Source organism: Harmonia axyridis, chromosome 1, assembly GCF_914767665.1.
Source record: "Harmonia axyridis chromosome 1, icHarAxyr1.1, whole genome shotgun sequence".
NCBI classification, from domain to species: Eukaryota; Metazoa; Arthropoda; class Insecta; order Coleoptera; family Coccinellidae; genus Harmonia; species Harmonia axyridis.
Genome location: NC_059501.1, coordinates 1,662,525 through 1,686,457, shown reverse-complemented (window position 1 = coordinate 1,686,457; position 23,933 = coordinate 1,662,525). Strand labels below are relative to the sequence as shown.

Here is a 23,933-nt window from a genome sequence, read left to right as displayed (position 1 = left end):
TCACAAACAGATCCAACGATGTTTGCATAACTAATCGGCATACATAATGGCCATCGTTCGTGCATTCTGCGAACCTAGTTAAGCGCTCTGAAGACGTCATTAGTCCGAACTGTCGCTCCGGACGCTTCAACACCCAAGAAAAGCAATTGTCGACGGTAGATTAATCTGATACAAAATCCTCGCTTTCAATGCGATCCGATACGCAGGTCGCCTTCGTCCAAAGAAATATTTCAAGGTCCAAACCTGCTTCGTATTTATGCGAAATGATATACGAGACCTGCGTTTCGTAAGCGGAATGAATGGCAAGTATGCGTTGAGGTATTGTAATCGCGACGTTTTGCTGTGCGCGCTGGGTCACCTCCCAGCCATTCTGCCTCGGCTCCTCGAAAGATTGGCACACGAGTACAGGAGGTTTGTTTATTCTGGTTTGTAATGGATATTCAATCAAAAATTCGCATTGAAAAGATTGAATCAATTAGATTATTCAGACTCCAACTGCCTGAACATTACCAAGAAAAGACCTAGAAAATAAAAATAATAGAAACCCTCACATGAGGTTCTTTCCTTATAGTCAATAACACGCATGTAGAATAGTCTTTTGTGTATTACTCTAGTTGTCCTTACAGAAATTCGGAATTCTCATAATTAACACTTTAGTCAATAAGTCTCGGGCCCAAGCAGCAAAAACATTTTTTCCTAAAAAATTCGACATTATTCGTCAAAAGGTTAAACTTCAAAAGTGATAAATATACTCCAACGTTTCTTCAATTTTTTAATACCTTTTCTATAGAAAAATTCGCCTTTGCTTTCGAAATAGGTTTCAATCTCGGCAACCACTTCTTCATTAGATCTTGGAGCATTTCTTTGAAGTCTGCTGAAGGCCAGTAATCACACCGGCGTGAACTTGGCAGCCACTTTTCAGCAGCCGAATTCATTCCAGCAGCCAAACGACCAGTGGCGTCGGTAGAATTTAAAACTAACGAATCGATCTGTTTTTGGGGTGCAACGCAAGAATTTGCTTTTTGAGTTTACTTGAACGACTTCAGTCAAGTTTTTATGACATTTCAATGAACAAAATAATATTATAGATGAATTTGAATAATGCTGATCAATGAAACGACGGGGTATATACAAGAATTTTCACGAATGAAACCTTGAAGAACGTTTAGCCAAGTTGAAATTTGGAATACTTACTCTTCAACAGAAACAGAATAACATATCCGAAGCACATTGATTTGCAGGCCGTCTAAGGGGTAGTTTACACTTGTGAATTTTTCGAAATTTTCAAAAATGACCCTGTCAAAAATGTTTAGCCAAGTTCATATTTGGTATTATTACTCATAAATAGCTAAAGAATAACATATCCGAAGGATTTTGATTTGCAGGCCGTCTAAGGGGTAGTTTACACTTGTGAATTTTTCGAAATTTTTGAGAATGACCCTGACAAAAATGTTTAGCCAAGTTCATATTTGGTATTATCACTCATAAATAGCTACAGAATAACATATCCGAAGCACATTGATTTGCAGGCCGTCTAAGGGGTAGTTTACACTTGTGAATTTTTCGAAATTTTTGAGAATGACCCTGACAAAAATGTTTAGCCAAGTTCATATTTGATATTATTACTCATAAATAGCTACAGAATAACATATCCGAAGCATTTTGATTTGCAGGCCGTCTAAGGGGTAGTTTACACTTGTGAATTTTTCGAAATTTTCAAAAATGACCCTGACAAAAATGTTTAGCCAAGTTCATATTTGGTATTATTACTCCTAAATAGCTAAAAGATAACATATCCGAAGGATTTTGATTTGCAGGCCGTCTAAGGGGTAGTTTACACTTGTGAATTTTTCGAAATTTTTGAGAATGACCCTGACAAAAATGTTCAGCCAAGTCCATATTTGGTATTATTACTCATAAATAGCTACAGAATAACATATCCGAAGCACATTGATTTGCAGGCCGTCTAAGGGGTTGTTTACAATAGTGAATTTTTCGAAATTTTCAAAAATGACCCTGTCAAAAATGTTTAGCCAAGATCATATTTGGTATTATTACCCATAAATAGCTAAAGAATAACATATCCGAAAGATTTTGATTTGCAAGCCGTCTAAGGGGTAGTTTACACTTGTGAATTTTTCGAAATTTTTGAGAATGACCCTGACAAAAATGTTAAGCCAAGTTCATATTTGGTATTATTACTCATAAATAGCTACAGAATAACATATCCGAAGCACATTGATTTGCAGGCCGTCTAAGGGGTATTTTACACTTGTGAATTTTTCGGAATTTTTGAGAATGACCCTGACAAAAATGTTTAGCCAAGTTCATATTCGATATTATTACTCATAAATAGCTACAGAATAACATATCCGAAGCACATTGATTTGCAGGCCGTCTAAGGGGTAGTTTACACTTGTGAATTTTTCGAAATTTTCAAAAATGACCCTGACAAAAATGTTTAGCCAAGTTCATATTTGGTATTATTACTCCTAAATAGCTAAAGAATAACATATCCGAAGGATTTTGATTTGCAGGCCGTCTAAGGGGTAGTTTACACTTGTGAATTTTTCGAAATTTTCAAAAATGACCCTGTCAAAAATGTTTAGCCAAGTCCATATTTGATATTATTACTCCTAAATAGCTAAGGAATAACATATCCGAAGGATTTTGATTTGCAGGCCGTCTAAGGGGTAGTTTACACTTGTGAATTTTTCGAAATTTTTGAGAATGATCCTGACAAAAATGTTTAGCCAAGTTCATATTTGGTATTATTACTCATAAATAGCTACAGAATAACATATCCGAAGCACATTGATTTGCAGGCCGTCTAAGGGGTAGTTTACAATAGTGAATTTTTCGAAATTTTCAAAAATGACCCTGTCAAAAATGTTTAGCCAAGTCCATATTTGGTATTATTACTCCTAAATAGCTAAAGAATAACATATCCGAAGGATTTTGATTTGCAGGCCGTCTAAGGGGTAGTTTACACTTGTGAATTTTTCGAAATTTTCAAAAATGACCCTGTCAAAAATGTTTAGCCAAGTCCATATTTGATATTATTACTCCTAAATAGCTAAGGAATAACATATCCGAAGGATTTTGATTTGCAGGCCGTCTAAGGGGTAGTTTACACTTGTGAATTTTTCGAAATTTTCAAAAATGACCCTGTCAAAAATGTTTAGCCAAGTCCATATTTGGTATTATTACTCCTTAATAGCTAAGGAATAACATATCCGAAGGATTTTGATTTGCAGGCCGTCTAAGGGGTAGTTTACACTTGTGAATTTTTCGAAATTTTTGAGAATGATCCTGACAAAAATGTTTAGCCAAGTTCATATTTGGTATTATTACTCATAAATAGCTACAGAATAACATATCCGAAGCACATTGATTTGCAGGCCGTCTAAGGGGTAGTTTACACTTGTGAATTTTTCGAAATTTTCAAAAATGACCCTGACAAAAATGTTTAGCCAAGTTCATATTTGGTATTATTACTCCTAAATAGCTAAAGAATAACATATCCGAAGGATTTTGATTTGCAGGCCGTCTAAGGGGTAGTTTACACTTGTGAATTTTTCGGAATTTTTGAGAATGACCCTGACAAAAATGTTTAGCCAAGTCCATATTTGGTATTATTACTCATAAATAGCTACAGAATAACATATCCGAAGCACATTGATTTGCAGGCCGTCTAAGGGGTAGTTTACAATAGTGAATTTTTCGAAATTTTCAAAAATGACCCTGTCAAAAATGTTTAGCCAAGTCCATATTTGGTATTATTACTCCTAAATAGCTAAGGAATAACATATCCGAAGGATTTTGATTTGCAGGCCGTCTAAGGGGTAGTTTACACTTGTGAATTTTTCGAAATTTTTGAGAATGACCCTGACAAAAATGTTTAGCCAAGTTCATATTTGGTATTATTACTCATAAATAGCTACAGAATAACATATCCGAAGCACATTGATTTGCAGGCCGTCTAAGGGGTAGTTTTCACTTGTGAATTTTTCGAAATTTTCAAAAATGACCCTGACAAAAATGTTTAGCCAAGTTCATATTTGGTATTATTACTCCTAAATAACTAAAGAATAACATATCCGAAGGATTTTGATTTGCAGGCCGTCTAAGGAGTAGTTTACACTTGTGAATTTTTCGAAATTTTTGAGAATGACCCTGTCAAAAATGTTTAGCCAAATTCATATTTGGTATTATTACTCCTAAATAGCTAAAGAATAACATATCCGAAGCACATTGATTTGCAGGCCGTCTGAAGGGTAGTTCACACTTGTGAATTTTTCGAAATTTTCAAAAATGACCCTGTCAAAAATGTTTAGCCAAGTTGATATTTAGTATTATTACTCTTTAATAGCTACAGAATAACATATCCGAAGCACATTGATTTGCAGGCCGTCTGAAGGGTAGTTCACACTTGTGAATTTTTCGAAATTTTTGAGAATGACCCTGTCAGAAATTTTTAGCCATGATGATATTTGGTTGTGTTACCTTTATGTTAACCATCAATAATATGGATTCAAGTTAAATAAACTCAAATAAGATTTTACAAGTTGCACAATAATGAGACACAATAGCCCGCAATTATGCGGTGGGAAGACTGTCCACAATCCACAAGTGCAAACTACCTCTTAGACGGCCTGCAAATCAATGTGCTTCGGATATGTTATTCTCTAGCTGTTGAAGAATAACTTTGCGCAATATCAACTTGGCTGAACATTTATGACAGGGTCATCCTCAAAAATTTCGAAAAACTCACATGTGTACTACCCCTTAGACATCCTGCAAATCAATGTGCTTCGGATATAATATTCTCTACCTACTCAGGCGTAACTATACCAAATATCAACTTGGCTAAACATTTTTGACAGGGTCATCCTCAAAAATTTCGAAAAATTCACAAGTGTAAACTACCCCTTAGACGGCCTGCAAATCAATGTGCTTCGGATATGTTATTCTGTAGCTATTTAAGAGTAATAATACTGAATATGAACTTGGCTAAACATTTTTGACAGATTCATTTTTGAAAATTTCGAAAAATTCACAAGTGTAAACTACCCCTTAGACAGCCTGCAAATCAAAATCCTTCGGATATGTTATTCTTTAGCTATTCAGAAGTAGAAATCCCAAATATGAACTTGGCTAAACATTTTCAACAGAGTCATTTTTGAAAATTTCGAAAAATTCACAAGTGTAAACTACACCTTAGACGGCCTGCAAATCAAAATCCTTTGGATATGTTATTCTGTAGCTACTTAAGAGTAATAATACTGAATATGAACTTGGCTAAACATTTTTGACAGATTCATTTTTGAAAATTCCGAAAAATTCACAAGTGTGAACTACCCCTTAGACGGCCTGCAAATCAAAATCCTTCGGATATGTTATTCTTTAGCTATTTATGAGTAATAATACCAAATATGAACTTGGCTAAACATTTTTAACAGGGTCATTCTCGAAAATTTCGAAAAATTCACAAGTGTAAACTACCCCTTAGACGGCCTGCAAATCAATGGGCTTCGGATATGTTATTCTGTTTCTATTGAAGAGTAAGTATTCCAAATATCAACTTGGCTAAACGTTTTTCAAGATTTCATTTGTGAAAATACTTGTATATACCCCGTCGTTCCATTGATCAGCATAATTCAAGTTCATCTATAATATTATTTTGTGCATTGAAATGTCATAAAAACTTGACTGAAGTCGTTCAAGTAAACTCAAAAAGCAAATTCTTGCGTTGCACCCCAAAAACAGATCGATTCGTTAGTTTTAAATTCTACCGACGCCACTGGTCGTTTGGCTGCTGGAATGAATTCGGCTGCTGAAAAGTGGCTGCCAAGTTCACGCCGGTAGTAATCACTGGGAGCCAGTTGTTGAAGAACACATATTAAAAAAATTAATTTCAACTTGCATCTTCTGTGATAACAGATTGATGGATATACAACACAAACAAAACTAAATAAAATAAAACAACTCAATACGAAAAGCATCAATTTAATATGTAAAAAATATACAGCGTACTCAAAAGCGCCAAATACTGTACAAAACGGACAGACGATATAAACAGAAAAAATAAACTAATACTTAAAACTAAAATACAATAATTTCCGCAACCAGTATCCTTTGGAGTTTGTCGATTTCTCGGCTATAACAAATAATGTTCCATTTAGCATTCACCAGCATAAATCGAAAGTTTCATTGGAACATTAATAATACGGCCTGGGGGATAACAGTTCAATTACTGCATAATTAATTATTCTAGCATGAAATCACCCGACCGTATACAGATTTCTATACAGCTACATCTGATTAAATAGGCGATCTTTCAACGGACATAGTGAAAGTACCATCCAGATAATCACATGATTCAAAAATAATCGAACATACGATCAATCTCCACAGAATCCACCTGAAGTTACAGTAGAAAGTAACCGAGAACAAGGACACTGGTTGCGGTTCTCAAACATGCAAATTAAATGTGAAAAAAATGCTAAGGTACGTTTCACACAGTGAAAGTATCCTGTCGTATGGTTGTTACAATTGTTGAGATTCTCTCATGTGTGAGAAATCGAAGAAGATCCGGTGATCTACCTCCCCAACAATGCCTAGATTATGTACAGCAGGGTCTCAGATCCAAACCACGGTTTTCCAAAGATCGGGAGACTTGCACCGTTTCGGATTCGACACTATAAGTTCGCGAACCTTTATTGGTTTATCGGAAAAATTTCGAAAATTCGAAGTATCGTTATACTTGCCCTACGAATATTGACCGGTATATGTAAAAATTGACGTGTATATATGAAAATTGGAGAGTATATATGAAAATTGAAGAGTATATATATAAATTGACGTGTATATATGAAAATTGAGGAGTATATATAAAAATTGACTTATATATATAAAAATTGACTTATATATTTATTCATTAGATAGATATTTTCAAGGTACTCATGTATTTTGGCCAAATTTTCAACGTAATTGACTGAAATACCTCTATATTACTTCTATAAGTTTATATTCCCCCTGTATCGGTATTCAGATACATCATAATAGATCTAGAAAGCTTTGTGTACCCAGGAAATTATCACGACTCGATTTCTACATCGAAAGATGAATATTAATATGATTTTGTAGAACGGAAAAGTTGTCGGCCGACGTAACAGCGTAAGGTCTCTAATGATGAACGCAAACAATCTCTCTGGCGTTCACGCGTAACCGACTTCTTGCTCAACAACGCAAAGGCACATGGAGAAGGATCCTTGACCACGGTATTACGATTCAGCGCACGTATAGCTTTCGTACAAAAAAAAAATCCTAAATAATTGTCGATCCCGATTCTCGTTTCGCAACGGACTTGATCTCGTTCTTCTCTCGACGACGGGAGGCGTATCAGGGCGGCTTGAGGGTTATGCAACCGCATATCTGAGGTCGCAGAAGGATAAATGAATATTGAGAGATCGTAGATAGGTGAGGTTGTGGGAACATGCTTTAAGTGAATGCTCTTTGTGAAGAAAGAACTTGAGGCTGTTTGAAGATAGTTATTAGAAAAAGGCTTACAAGAAATGGAAAAAAGCAGTATGGAAAAAGAAATTACGAAAAAAATGAAAAAAAAAATTAAACGAGATATTAGCCGAAAAGATATTCAGTCACTGAAATATTCTTCTTGTTTCTCACTGATGACATATTCAATTTCACTCTAAATTTGTCAGCATTTGTTCGGTAAACATCAACTTCAGAACAATAAAGGAAAATATTATTTTCAAGCAGTTATGATCAAAGTTCAGGAAAATAGAAGCAACAGGTAATAGATCAGAGTGATTGTTAATGAGAGATTTTAGTGAAGGAGAAGTCACCTGATAGGTGTAAGAATGTTTTCTCTTCACGAAATTGCAAGCTATATTGAAAATAATATAGTGGGGGAAATTGAAGAATTATAAGAAGAAAAATAATTTTACTTATAAACTTGTTTCAAAATCAGGAGAAGTAGAAAAAAATAAATTATGAAGAAAAATAAATGAAACAGAATAACAAACAGCATATTTCAAATTACCACAGAGTTGAATAGAGAAAGTTATCCAATAGCTGATAAGGCAAGACCTTTGAAATGGAAAAGATTACAAGGTAGAAAAACACAGTTAAACAGAAAAAAAAAGGGAAAATAAAGAAGCTAAATAATCGGAATGGGATTTTAGTGGAAAGAATGTTCAATCATTAAAATTCCTTTCTTGTTTGTTTCCCAATATTGTGAATGAACAATCTAAATTATGACATTCACAATGTTAGTAAATACTGTAAATATGTCAGTCTTCGTTTAGTGAACATCATCCCCAATACAAGAAAGGAAAATGCTCTTTTCAAACAGTAAGAAAAAAATGTCAGAAACGTAGCGACGCTAGTATGTTTGACCAATATGCAATTTAACGATCAAATCAATTTTTTATTATAGTAACCAGTAACTTTGGCGCAAGCGGAAACTGAAGTGTAAGAAACAAAATTGAAGTTGAACAGAACAAAAACATTATCAGTTCCTAGCGATCAAATTTACAAAAATTACAGAATCTTCATTATTATGACGATGTTTGAACAACTGAAGGAAAAGACTGTCAATAATAATCGATGAATTACTAAAAGATAATTAATAAGAGCAAATGTTAAAGAAAGTAAGGAAGAGATAAAGTTAAACAGAGAATGCTATAGAATATATATAAATATATTATTTCAAACCATGGAGCATGTGTCAATAAAACTCAGTATTAGCAGAAGAAATGTGAACGGGGCATCATACATTTCAACGTATGATACGAGAATGAGCACCTATTTCGATATAATTTTTTTCTTATCCTTCAATTTAGAGTGATGATTTCAATCATCATCATTCAATGTGGTATATAATGGAAACTATAACATTTAATAACCTTTCTGGTTCTTTTCTCTTCTGTTTTCAGATTCAATCATTATAAATGTGTCGCCAACTTCTGGTGAAAAGGAAGAATGAAAGGATTTTGTTTGGATGAAGAAGATGAAGAAGTAGAGAAAATTCATATTTCAGAATTTGGACAACTAAGTATTCTGTCAACGACTTCTGGCTTCTTACCAACAAATGCTAAAGAATGCTTCTAATCAATTCGAAGTTACGCTGAACGTTAACTACTCGCGTGCCTGCTGCTTCCTTACGCCACAGACAAGAAGACGCCAAACATAAAATTAGCAACATCCCAATACGTGAACACCACGTTGGGCAAGTTGGGTTTTCGTAAGGTGGCTGTCATACCAGTTCAACGGCGGACCATTCCCTCCCCTCCACACCAAGATAAACAACGAGTCGCGAAATGGAATCGCTTCTTCACATCCTGAAACTCTTTTTTATCAGCCAACGCCAATTATACGCGAGGCTCGTTCAGTATACCGGAAACGCAATTAACTACTTATAGTGATAGTATTATCGCTCGAACCATCTGCTAATGACCTGCGGAAATATCGACCATAACGCTTTCACTTGGGAATTTCACCGCGGATAACGATTCCGACCTAGCCCTACCGGAGTCAGGTCCGGCCGTCAAGACGGCCATTCGAGAAAATTGTTCGAAATCGATTCGTTCCATGCGGGCTTTCGCTCGGGAATTATCCGATTCGGACCAAGACCGACCGGCGTCAGGTCTGGCTATCGAGAGGGCCGAAAACGTTCGAAATCGATCCGTTTCATCTCGGCTGTCGTAACCGAGGCGAACCATGACCTGTGGCATTTCAAAACCGAGAAAGTGAACGTACAAGGCAGCGTTTAAGTTCCCACAACTCGGAGAGCGTACGCTATAAACAATCCTTAATTGATTCAGTGGAGCAATCTCGGTTAGAAGTGGTAATAATCCGCATTATACTTCTGGATAGTCGTTTAACTGTTTGCTAATGGGGCTTTTCGTGTAATTATCATTGCTCCTCTCTAATTTCACGTAGACGAGGATATGGGTGCTAAATAGTCCTTCCTCGAGAGGCATATATGCCTGAGGAGCGAAAAATTGACTGTTTTGCGAAACCAGGTCGATTCGGTAATAACGCTGTTGTTCTCGACAACTTATTGAGGTTTGAGGGAACTGTAACATGGGAGTAATTTTCGAGTTATAAATACGGTAATTTTGATGAATTAAAGATGTGTAACATTTAGAATACGTAGACTGTCCAATTAGGAAACAATAGATACAGAAGGTAATTTCAATATTGCTCACCGTATTGAAAGAAAAATTAATGAACAATTGCAGAAACGAAGTAGGGAAAGTAGAACAATAAATGGAAGAGACTAATAGAGAAAATGTTAAAGAAAACAATACAGAGTTAAATAGAGAAAGATATGCAATAGTTTATAAGAGAAATTCTTTGAAATGAAAAATGGTACAAGGTAGAAAAATACAAAGTTAAATAGAAAAATAAAAGAAAATTTTAAGGAAGCTAAATAATATCGAAATAAGACTTTAGTGGAATGAATGTTGAATCATTAAAATTGCTTTCTTGTTCCTTAATAGTGTGGATGAATGATCTATATACTGACCTCTACAATTTTACTTTAAATATGTCAGTCTTCGTTTAGTTAACATCATCCCTGTATAAGGAAAATGGGCTTTTCATAAAGTTAGGAAAAAAATTCAAAAACATAGCGAAGCTAAATAGCTCCACCTCGACATGGATGTAATTTTGGAGTTAAAAAGACGGTAATTTTGAGGAATTGAAGATGTGAACATCAATAAGACAGGGTATGTCCAATTTGAAAATAATAGGCAATTTAAAATAATAGACAGCTTCTAGGTGACAATAGTAACAGGCATAAAAAGATCATTTGGATGAATAAACGAAAATAAACAAAGATATTAGAAAAAAGAACATGAAGATACTTTTTAAAGGAATGGACTACATCACTATTCTTTTAGAGAAAAATATAAGAGTTGAACATTAGAATATTCATCGGTAAACCCAGGGAAAACAACAAGCTCTACCTGAAAACTAACAGCCACAACAGAAATGGCATTCTCACTAATTTATTGGTTTTAAAATACCGCCGATACTTATTATTCGTTCGTTCAAATTCCCCTACATTAAAATATATAACAGATTATTCATCCACGAAAATTCCACGCTGAATAATATCTTGACTCGACACATTTGGAGTTTCTTAACCACGAAGACCATCTAAAATTTAATTCGAGACACAATTATTCTGCTCGTCTAGACTTCCTCCGAAAGAAGATAAAACTTAAAATTTACGACTGCTAAAAATGATTGGAGAGTACTCACTTGTCTTCCATTTAGTCCTAGAAAAAACTACATGTTCGAAAACAGCAGCAATCGATACTTAAGATGAGTATTATTTCGGTTTCTACTACGAAACCCTTCATTGTGCGCCAAGTATCGCGCCACTCTACTCGTATTCAAATTCCCACCGACGAATCCATTAAATTAATTCAATGGTCGAATTATTCTTATTACGTTAGATCAAAAGTGTGGCCCAGACCTTGAACAAACTTTTTTCATCGGTATTAATTGCCAAAATCTCATTCAAGTTTTTTTCTTCTACACCGAGTTCAACGTAACGAGAAACGTCCAAGATCAAGTCTGAGGCCGGGGCTACGACGATCAAACTGGAACCAACCGCCGTAAATTGAACGATCGAATCAATTAGAGCCTCATTTCGAACAATCGAACCCAAAGGTCAAGCCCCAGAGAAGCGTCGAGCAGCACGCTTTCTCACGCTAGAAGAAACCGTAAGCCGTCATCCGAATTTCCTCAAACGACTCCGGCCGATGATAATTCAGGCAAAAGGCACCGCAGAACGTATAAATCAGATCCGAGAACGGTGCAATACCTCAAGTACTATCTCTCCCATATTGGAAGATCGTGATTTGCACTTTACAATCACCGTGACCCCTTGACGGGTAAATTGAGATCACAGCTTCTTTTCCTTAGGTTTGAATAAATAAGTTAAGACATACATTTTAGATACGTAATCCCAGAGACGCGCACAACACTCAACACGTCTCGACGTCGACGCCCTTCTGGTGGTACACTTTGTCGTTGGCGGTCGAGAAGAACTTGATCTCCAGGTCCCTCAGTCCGTTCAGCGAGGTCACGATCTGCGTGGACACCTCCAGGTCGGACGCTGAGGCTCTACGACCCTTGACGCCGTCGTCCTCTAGGGTTAACGCTGACAAGTCGGGGTAGACGAAGGCGTCGGTTCTTTCAGGCGGCGTCAGGAACGACGAGTACGACGTCTTGTCGGCGTCCCATATCATGCCTGGGTCGCAGTACCTGCATTGGCACCTGGTGGTGCTCTTGGAGTCTTCGTCCAGGTCTTCCACTTCGTCGAAGCTATGGTGCAACCTTGGTGTTTCGGCGTCCAGGAAGTCGAAGGGGCTGGTGGTGGACTCCGGGCTGGAGACGTCGGCGTGGAAGACTGGTGGGTTCTTCCTGTCTTTCTTGCGACGTTTGCGGGGTTTTATGATGCGGGGAAGGCACTGTTCGGAGCCGGTGGAGCCGTAGCTTTCATCGCTGGTCACGCTGACGGTATCGGCGGTGGAGTTAGGACCATCGCACTTCGTAGGTTTGCCAGAAGGGCAGCGGTACTGCCCTTGATTCCGTTGCTGCCGGTTCTTCCGGTGGTTGTACGTTTTGGCCAGGATCAGAGGTGCTCCTTGGGTGTGGACTGCCAGACGAGCCAGACTTAGGTCTTCGTAGGGCTGAGACCTAGCCTGGTTCTGCCTGTTTCGGTTCACGAACGATATCAGCGGCACGCCTCCGGCCCAGCCGTCCAAACTCCCGCATCTCTGCGTCCGGTAACCGGCCTCCTCGGCCTGTCTGTTAGGGTACAGCCTCTGTTGCTGCTGTTGGTAGAAGGGCTCGACGCCCTGCTGCTTGGCCTTCTGACGGTTCTGGTTGGTGATCAAACAGGCGCCGATGTAACGTTCCACTTCCAGCGGTAGGGCTGGCGAAGGGCTCATCGCAAGACGCGTAACATACCTGGTTGTCTCGGTACGATGTCGACACGACGAGGTATCGGAACACACTGACACACCGCAGCAGGAGGAAAGAGAACGGCGCGCTCAGACCGCTGTGTGCCACGGAGAGCCCCTTCCAAAGAGCCTGTACTAACCTACTTTCGGTTGCGCGCTCCGTGTGTATGTGCCAGACTCCGGGTGACCGGTCGGTACGACGTCCACCCACACAACTGGGTCAGCGGAACGTGGGTTGTGCTCTCTCTCGACGAGCGTGTTCGGGCGATCTCTGCCCGCTCTCGGCTTGGGGTGATTGGAAAGTGCGACACAGTCAGAATTTCGTCGGCTCGATTTCACTTTTTCCGATTCGAAACTTGATCGCGCGACGTAGAAAGTTTCGACGACGACGGCCGGATGTGCAGAGGTTCTTTGTTGGGCCGGGTTAAGTCGTGTAACTTTCCGATTGAGGAGATTTCTCTACGGTCAGGGTCTCTCGGAAAGAATGTCCTTTGTTGTTCGGATGGCGCTTCGGAAACGATGTTTACAATTTCACGAAATGAAGACCTTTCAAAACGTCATTCGTCCACCTAACTTGGGTGATATTTCTCGAGTACTTTCTCTAGATTTCTTCGTGAAAACAACACAGGTTTTTTATTTTCTCCTTACTCGAAGAATATTCCAGAAACCCAATGATTTTTCAATAAAAAGCTATGTACTTAAAAAACGAAAAAAAGGTACCATTCTCTTGGAATCGAACTTGGATCTTGTTGGTAAACCGATGTTGAAACTTTCATACAGGGTGTTATTGAGTTAGTGCGACAAACTTCAAAAACTGATTTTGCATGAAAGAATAATGAATATTTCCCTCCTGTCAAAAATTCCTTGTAAATGGAATGCAATTATCGAAAATTACAGCGATAATTGCATTCAGTGCAATTATCAATCACCATGACAACACGATTGAGTTTGACAACTTCATTCCATATAAATTTCAAAACGTAACGTTTTGGACATGCGTATGTTCAAAGTATAACACAAATTATAAATGCGCTAATCAAAGAAAAATTCCTAGAAATACAACATACAGTTACAAATATATTTGGGAAATATTTATGGATTTTTGCTGCGAACGAATATGAATTGAATGAAAAAGGATCTTAAAAGAATTAACGTTGACACTAAGGAAGCAATGTGCAACATTTGTGCAAACTCTTACAAAAAAGTACTATAAAGACTATAACATTGAATCAGCCAGAGATGCCCACGATGCAATGGTAATAGATTATCATTCTATAGTAGAGAACAGCAACGAATCTAATGATTAGTTAAATTTTAATAAAGTCATTAATTTGTTTGTCAACGAATTTTCCGCCGAATATCCCTCTTGCATTGACAAATGTCTCATAGTTTTGTGAAAAATTTCTCAAGCTCGTATCTTGGTAACAGCCCTTGTTACCAATGCACGAGCTTTCGATTGTCATAAATTTATCTTGTCTATTATCAATGTCCTAGGGATATTACTACTGAAAATAAAACAGTGTTGGTGAGACATTTTTTGTTGATATATTTGCGGGAATTTTTACATATTAATGACATTTTTAAAACACGAAATCAAGTTGGTACGAACAACCGACGGCACAAGACAATGAGACATCAATCTTGGTCCGACGTTGTAGATTTTCCGAAGGATCCCAAGCTCTGCCGCTACTTGGTCGAACTTTCACTTGTGAAATCGTCACAGTCGCCGATTCCGCATGACCGCCTTCGACGACTTTGGTCTCGCCGCCGAAATCACCGCACGTTTTGGAAAGTGACACCATATGATTCAGACCGCTACGAAAGTAAACGTTTTCTCTTCGGAGATGATTAATATTTGTCGATGTGAAGACTTCGCGATTACCAGCTAGCAGATTTGAGAGATTGACGGACTGTGCTAAACTATACTGGCGGAACTTCAAGCGTTTTGAGTTGGCGATTGACTAGATCTTGGAGCTCTACAGCATTATGAGTGTTGCGTCAAGTGAATTTCACACAAACTTTACGGGCAGTTGAATATTCAGAGATACGCATTTAGGTCGAAAAACCAACCCCTGCAGGTACAGCGAGGGCTAAAAATAGAACTTGGAGCCACATTGCCGCTACATATGGTCATCCTGAAGTCACATCGAAGGGCAAGGAACGAAGACGTGGACCAATCAGGGACCTGGATTGTGCTTTGGTATGCAGAATCCAAGGCGACAATTAACATCCCCAGGAAATTGGGGTACCATATTCAGTACGCTCGTAGCTGTTACCTGGTAAACATATAACTTGTACAGCCAAATTCAATATATTAGTTAAGAAATCCGGTGTTTCATTATCCCAATTTAATAGAATTACAGTTGATCGATTCAACCAAAAACAATGAGTATTGTAGATATATCTGATTTCCAAGTGTAGACTACCAGCAAGTACTGTAGGATATTCCGGTTTGGTAATGTATGGGCATGTTGAGTGGAATATGAAGATTCTCTAGAACTGTCAGCTCTTAAATTCTCCTACAAATTGAGCAGTGTTTCTACTCCCAGAATGGATTTGGTTTTGTTAACAGGCGTACAAGCAGAGCTTCTTTTACGATTCCCTCAAAATTCAATGTCTGTACGTGTAACAGACTATTGGTCGCAATGTTGTAAACAGTTCAAATTTGGCTAAAATATACAGATCCATTGTCCTCCAACCTCGGCAATCACTTCTTCATTAGAGCCAAATTTCATTCCTTGGAGCCTTCTTTTGAGGTCTGCAAGAAGCCAGTAACCACCGGAGGCCAGGTCTGAATAATCAGCTGGGTGGTCAAGCAGTTGGAAGCGCAATTCTCTCAATTTGACCATGGTTTTCATCGATTTGTGTGAGGAGCATCGTCTTGGCGAATGATAATCTCTTTTCTTTTGCATTTGCTTTCACCGACTGCTTCCCCTCATCTGGAGTTCTCTTTGACTCAGGAGTGAATGATGAAGCCGTGTTTCATCCACTGTGACATATCGACGCATCGGTCGTTAAGAGTATGAAAGGTTGTATAAAACCCTGAAGAATATCGGGCAATGGACAGGGAAGATGACCATTCAAATATTCAGAGCAGCTGTCAGGAATGTCATGTGGATGAACGTGATTGCCAACATCCATACAGTAAGGCACAATCAGAAGAAGAATATTAAGATAAAACCTTATGTCTCAAAAGTGATGGTTGTGTAGATCTCAGACGACTTACACTTTTAAAAGATTACTTAGTTATCTATGGGGCGGAAGATGTAGATCGTAAATTATACTGCCCATGAAGAGACTACAGAAACTTCTCTGCAATATCAACATCATTAATTTTGGTTCATAATGGTACCTTATTGAAGTTTCTCGATGTCATCGAAGAAGACGTGGTTGCACTTTACAGTTACGAAGAACTGTATTCTCCGCTCCCGGAATAGATCTTATTATCTCTTCATTCCCTCAAATCGGATTTTGGGCGATTTTGAAGATGAGATCTGTGTCAATTTTGATATGTTGCACCTACGCCAGACCCACACGCTTCTCTGTATTCTCTGATTATCGTCGAAAAATGTAACGGATGACTCGCCCGGGCGTATCGTACGAATATACGAAAACGAAAGGCCGGATAGCGTTTGGACGTCTGAACAGTAAATTTTATCGGGCTATGAGCGAACCGTTCGATATTCCGTTAAAACATAGCATTAATTGTTCCGTTCTCATTCGTATGGCCACTTCAATAGACACTCTATGATATGGCCGAATTTTCGTGAACGTTACGGAAAAAACTACTTGCAGGAAATGAAGAAATTCTGGCTGTAGATGTAAGAAACTTTCAGAAATGGATGGATTGTTTCGTAGTGTCAAGGTTTTTATCAAATTTCCGTTGAGAAATTTCAGAGACTATGTGTGTAGAGATGGTGTAGGGTTTTCCAATAGGAATGAGACAATTAACAATGGTTATTATGGCAACACTGTATTGGTTTTTAACATTTCTTATGTCATTTGTGTTCCAAAGGTTATGCCATTTGATCATGGAAAGATACGCGCTTCAACAGCGTTCAGAAATTGTTTTATCAAAATCAGTGATCATTTGTGAATACTGTCAGAAATTTAAGGAAATTTTCCCGAATAAACTGTTAACTTGTCAAAGTGATATAGATTCCATAGATGTCATGATTCGAAGTGTGTAAGATTCATAGAAACTATGCATCTATGAACAGAACAATTATCGCAGTGCTATTTCGCTTCCTACAATACAAATACGCTGTAATTTTCGATAAATGCATTCCATTTACATAGAATATTTGACAGGAGGGAAATATTCGCCCTAATTTTCTATAATTGCATTCCATTTACATAGAATTTTTGACAGGAGGGAAATATTCAGTGTAATGTTGACATGATTGGGTGAAATTGTTTCATATGACACAAAATGACAAATTTTCATTGTTTGTTAGAACTGTCAAAAAATTTTCATTGCAAGTCGAAGATAAGTTAAATGAATATTCAGAAAAACATATTTTTAAGTAATAGGTCATCGCATAGCCCATCGTTCAGATTTAGAATTAACATCAACAACGCTGAATAAAGTAGGAACCATTATTATGATTGGTTGTTGAAACTGTCGAAAAATGTTAATTTTACATTTCGACTGCAACTAAACGGAACTAGTAGACTAACTCGTATAGGTAACAACATCCTAAAAATCCATGAAGACTAAAAAGGACCTAATCAAATTTACAGGTTCATCGGACATTTGCCGCCTAGGATTTCCAAACTAACTGAAGTTATTCAATACTGGGTATGAGTTTACATATGTTTGTTCATTCGAAAGAATATATTGGAAATTGTACCTATTCATTACGGGAAATCCTATAGGTGTTAGTCTTGTACCATTAACTCAATAGCATCTTTTAAATTATCTTTTTAAATTGGTAGATATTCATAATTTTGATGGAGACCGGTAAATGATTGTATAATGTTATAATTTATGAGGTAACTTTTGTGCTATGAATGATGAATCAACTGCAAAGAGATAAATACAGCTGTGTTGATACGATCTGGTGAATAATTCATGAATAATAGAAATGAGGCGGTCCAAGCACTGAACCTTGTGGAACTCCAACACCGACATCAAAGCAGGTATTATCGAGTGTTAGTGATATATTTCGGTTTGTACAATAACTTTTCAGTCAATTGAGGAACCTTCCTCTAAATCCTAGGCTTAAACTTTGTGTCCGAACTACTCAGATTGGAATAATCATCCTAGATTATTACATGATATTTCTGGGGTCATACCGCAATCGTACCCCCAAAAGACAACACAACAACGACCGGTAGACCCCTCGGTACCCACAAATTTCTTCCCAGACGTATCCGGTTCACTTTGCAGTACCGACAAGTAGTGGTACCGTGTCCAAACCGGGCTATACCGATGGCGCAGCAGCAGCATCTCTTGCGGTACCAGTTCGTCATTCTAGATGCGACGTCGATACGCCGGTGCATCTCACGTAACCCGGTTATCGTCTGCTGGCCCTAATTCTCTCTTCTCTCTCAGTGTGTCAGTTTGGGGGGGGCCATCGTCGATCGTTGACGAGGTCCCATGGAGTTCAACGAGATGAAGAACGCGCCGTGATCGACGTTAAAGGGAGTGGAAACGAGGTTCGGTTTCTCTGGGTACTACTCGATGGCGGAACCGATTACAATGGTTCCGGGGGGTCATTTGGCACGCATCAAGTACCGCGCTTTGGTACTATGGCGGTGGTACGCGGTTTTGGGTACAACTTTGTGGGGACATTTTATAATTTTATAGGGGACTGGAAAGAGAGTGACGAATTGAAAATACTGCAGTTTGATTTAATATTTTTCTTAAAGACTGCCTCGGTAGTACAGTGGACTGAAAGGTCGACTGTGGTGCCGAAGGTACCTAGTTCGAATCCTGGCTAGGTCATGGATGTTGTACATGTCTGGTAATGGTTAGGTTAGAGGCTAATGACCGTAGCAGACGATGCCTTCAACGAAAACAAATTTTTTTTCTTCTTAAATCATTGAAAAGTTAGGAATACTGTAGACTCAAAGGCAGGTCACAGTTCGGTAGTTAAACACTGCGCCATGGATCTTCTCGGAGATTTATGCCTAATTATGATGATCATTTACAGAAAGTAACATACACAAATTTATAATGTTCCCAATTTCAAGAGTATGTGTTAAGTTCTCGAGAAATGTATTTTTGAAGGTTTGTTTCCTCGATTTTTTGTTTTGATAATTTATAGACCTCGTTCTCGATCTAAGAGGATCAATGTAGTTTACCAATTGATTTTCGTACGAATTTTTATGCGCAGATGATAGTTTCCGAAAGACGCTCTTGACCAATATAGGAAGATATTTTTTTCAATTCAATTCATGAATGAGTGTGAAAATTCTCAATTGGGATTATAATTTTTTTTCTTTGGACGACTCTAAGGGCTTGCTTATCATTGAAAATAAAAAACAGAAATTAAAAAATAAGTTAACTATCTCTACGGAACACTCTAGTATAAATACATACAGATTGATTCACCGCGCTGGCCTATTAGACGTTTATGGAAAACTAATCATAATTTTGTGCTGTTGGGCTTCGAGACAATGATCTTTCTCCCTTAAATATCTCTAGATCTCTACAACTTCTGGTTATACCGGAAACAGACTACTACTTCCTTTTTTCAAATGGCACGCTCACTATATTATTGCATCATTAGATAGCTTTTTTCATGAAGATTTCAGCAATGTGCCATGCCTTGGTGAAAACTCGAGGACGAGGACACACATTTTTTTGAATATTTCTGCAGAAGAAGTTTTTTTCGAAAAAACCTTCTTCATTTTTTATCCTGTCAAACGCAACAAGAATTGGCAGGATCATTGGGAGTGACACAAAAAGCCTGAAAGTCATGGGAATGATTCAAAAACTAGGAAATTGGGTGCTCTACGAGTTGAAGCCGAGAATGTTGAACTGCGTTGGTTTACTTGTGAACAGCTGTTTGCAAGGCAAAGACGGGACGGATTTCTGCAAAGCATTGTGGTTGGAGACGAAAAATGGGTTCATTACGATAATTACAAGCACAGAAAATCAAGGGGATATCCCGGCCATGCTTCCACGTCGTCGGCCAAACCGAATATTCACGGTTCCAAGGTCATGCTTAGTATTTGGTGAGACCAGCTCGGCGTAGTGTATTGAGTTGTTGAAACCGACTGAAACAATCACAGGCGATCGTTATGAAACGCAATTAATGCGTTTGAGCTGGGCATTGAAAGACAAACGGCCGCAATACAACAAGAGACATGATAAAGTGAGTTTACAGCAAGACAATGCTCGACCCCATGTTGCGAAAGTGGTCAAGACATACTTGGAAATGTTGAACCGCCGTATTCTCCAGACGTTGCTCCCTCGGACTATCACTTGTTTCGATCAATGGCATACGGCCTGGCTGACCAGCACTTCCGGTCTTATGAAGAAGTAAAAAATTGGATCGATTCGTGGATCGCTTCGAAAGATGACCAGTTTTTTAAACGCGGGATTCGTACGCTGCCCGAAAGATGGGAGAAAGTAGTGGCCAGCGATGGACAATACTTTAAATCATAAATGTATAACCAGTTTTTCACAATAAAGCCACGAATTCCGGGAAAAAAACGACGGAAGCAAAGTTGTACGCCTAAGTACTATTGATACAGAAATATTCAAAATGAGTCATGAAAATGAATTGTGCTGTCTTGACTTTCAAAAATCTTGATACAGTCGTATAACCCAACCTATCATTGGGAATGTCAGAAATAAGACGAACAGCAGTTCCAAAATGGTTGTGTTACGGTGAGACGACTACATATCCTTGCGTCCCATTTTGGAGCTCAAAACTTTATGTAACTGTTGAAAATATTATTGTGGTTTGGGAAACTAAGAAGTGAATTGAAGTTTTAACATTGCAAATCGATATAAAAGTTGAAGATGGTTGTTATTAACTGTGATTGTCTATGTGGGATGATATAGGTTAATCCTAGACTCCGTGACCCCAGGAATCATTCCACATTACTGTTACCGATTAAATTATTTGTCCTACATTACTTGATTATGGTTACATAGCATAACTGCTGAGCCCAACTGATATTTTGGTCCACAGCAGGTGTTTACACTGTCCAAACTATAGTGCTTTGAATATGAAATGAAATGAAGACGAACATACGTTGAATCGAGCCTGACTGACAAAGTCTCGACCACCTTGATGGTACCACCTGCCCGTATCCTCGTACCCGTCGTGCAAAAACCGACGCACACTTTCCTACAGAAAGTGTGCACTTTTTTCCGCAAAACCTTGGAAATTATCGCCCGTCCCAAAGGTTCCGTTCGCTGACATTTACAAGTCACGACGATTGGTTTATCGTTCTCTCTTGTTGGTGTTTCGCATTCGTGAATGGATGCGATGGCACTTGTGGAAACGATATACGTTTGGTATTTCGAGGAGTACGTAAAGGTCGTAGGTCGTACGAGATGAGGTTATGTAATCGCTCCGATCGAGGAAACTTTTTTCTCTGGTATAGTAACGTCGAGAGTAACGTAAAGGTGAATGGCATATTGTGCTGGTGCGAGCGTAGCTTAATGCGAAAATGTTAGAGAAGGATTTGGAGGTGGTAAAGGTTGTTTTTTTTCGAGGTATATAACTTTAAGTTGGTATTACTGTTCAAGATGGCGACCGATTTAACAGCTGCCAAGTGATTTATTCTCGGTTTGGATTGGCAATTCATCATGAATAGACTCTCACGCCTGAACAACGATTGCAAATAGTGCAATTTTATTTAGAAAATAATGGTTCTTTGCGGAATACCTATCGCGCACTACGTCCATTTTATTTTGTTTAGCGATGAAGCGCACTTCTGGTTGAATGGCTACGTCAACAAACAAAACTGCCGCATTTGGAGTGAAGCTGATCCTCAAGTGTATGTCGAAACACCGTTATATCCAGAAAAACTGACTGTTTGGTGCGCTTTATGGGCTGGTGGAATCATTGGTCCGTACTTCTTCAAAAACGATGATGGCCAGAACGTTACAGTCAATGGTGATCGGTATGGAGCCATGATTACCAACTTTTTCATTCCTGAATTGAACAACCATGATGTCTAGGAGCTGTGGTTCCAACAAGACGGAGCAACATGTCACACAGCTCGTGCCACAATCGATTTATTGAAAGACACGTTTGGTGACCGCCTAATTTCACGTTTTGGACCTGCGAATTGGCCTCCAAGATCTTGTGATTTAACACCGCTAGACTACTTTCTGTGGGGCTATGTAAAGTCATTGGTCAATGCGGATAAGCCATAACCCCATGACCATTTGGAAGACATAATTCGCCGTGTTATTGCCGATATACGGCCACAAATGTTGGAAAAAGTAATCGAAAATTGGACGTCCAGATTGGACTACATCCGAGCCGGCCGTGGCGGTCATATGCCAGAAATCATATTTAAAATGTAATGCCACAAGATTATCTTGCGGATAAATAAAATTCATGTCAATCGAATAATCCATCGCTGTTTTATTGCTATTTAAAGTTCTTTACAAGTGTTGCGCAATCTGGTGGTTCGGCAAAGCTTTATGATCTATTCTTGCTCAGTCAAACTGAGAAATTGGATGTCGGCATTTTTCACGGGTTATTCTCAACATTACAACTCTCGTCTACGTCAACTGTCAAATAATATTAGGTACCGGCCCGGCTATGTCCATGACAAATTCTCACTTTCTAAAATTGTCAGAACGTCGCAAGTCCTCTATAGATTCAGTATATCTTTCAATTTCAAATTTTTTCTTATTGCATTTTCTAACATTTTGATGTTCATTTTGCTATAAACAGAGACAAATCCAACATTTAGGTAGATAATGAAAAATAGCTCTCTAGTCGAAAAGATGGTCACTCAAATATGACGCCACAACAAAAAAAAAAAGAGGCCACAACGTTGATTCAATCAGTTATTCGAACAATAAACACAATTCAAAATTAACTTCACCGAGCAAAAAAAAAATTCAATCGATTTTCAGATTGCAACATAATTCACGAATAATGCGTATCAATATAATAGCTATATTCGAGAGCAATTCCAGAACCCACAATCGGAAATATCAAACGCAGGCTGATCCAACAACAATCCTTCGATTGTAACCGTAGCAACCATCCGACCATACAAGTGGAATGTAAATAATTAGAGAGATATGGCATAAATTTGCGAAATTCGAACAGTTCGACGACCCCAATTATGACAAAATACAATTTGAATAATGAAATATAATCACGGCCTACTGCGGCCTCTATAATTCGAGCGTAGGCCAACCTATATTCTAGTCGATAAAATTTAATCAACAACGGTAATTAATAGCAACAATTGTCAAAAAATTCGAGTCGATTATGAATCTGGAGCGGAATTTTTTAGGAACGTAACGGCGCGAATAAATTTTAAAATCGTGTCGACATTATCGAATAGAAATTACGTCGATTGATAAAAACATAAATTACGTCGACTTACCGATGTAAGTGTATCTATAGGGACTTCTGTATATCGCAAACATGGTGATCTTCCAAAAAACTGATCCAACTTACCTAAAACAAAGAAAACACATATTATTAATAATAATCATAGTTTAGTCACATCTATAAGAAAATTATTTAAGCTGGTAGATCAATAGAGTAATCAATCATATCAGGTAGACCGATGAATCCTCACTACTAGTAGATCTATGTATTTTATAGATCTACTTTATTGATAGATCTATAGCGACCAATGTATAAAAACGAATCCAATACATCTGCATATCAGTAATTCATAGATATTTTTTGTTGGTTGATCTATAGAATGATAAATCTATAAAGACGATCCGATACATCTGCATATCTGGTAGACCGATGAATC

General features: G+C 38.1%; 2 protein-coding genes across 5 annotated transcripts in view; both read right to left on the bottom strand.

Annotated features, from left to right (window-relative positions):
- The window catches only part of LOC123671562 (CCR4-NOT transcription complex subunit 6-like), an 83,447-nt gene that overhangs the window by 40,193 nt on the left and 19,321 nt on the right, over positions 1-23,933 (bottom strand). The gene's annotated exons all lie outside the window — the stretch shown is intronic.
- LOC123671564 lies at positions 10,425-13,290 on the bottom strand. Its single transcript, XM_045605478.1, has one exon. It carries the CDS (start codon positions 12,993-12,995, stop codon positions 12,027-12,029), a length of 969 nt encoding a protein of 322 aa, XP_045461434.1. The 5' UTR covers positions 12,996-13,290; the 3' UTR covers positions 10,425-12,026.

Coding starts and splice junctions, on each gene's coding strand:
- LOC123671564 (XM_045605478.1), bottom strand. CDS start 12,995: ATGAGCCCTTCGCCAGCCCTACCGCTGGAAGTGGAACGTTACATCGGC.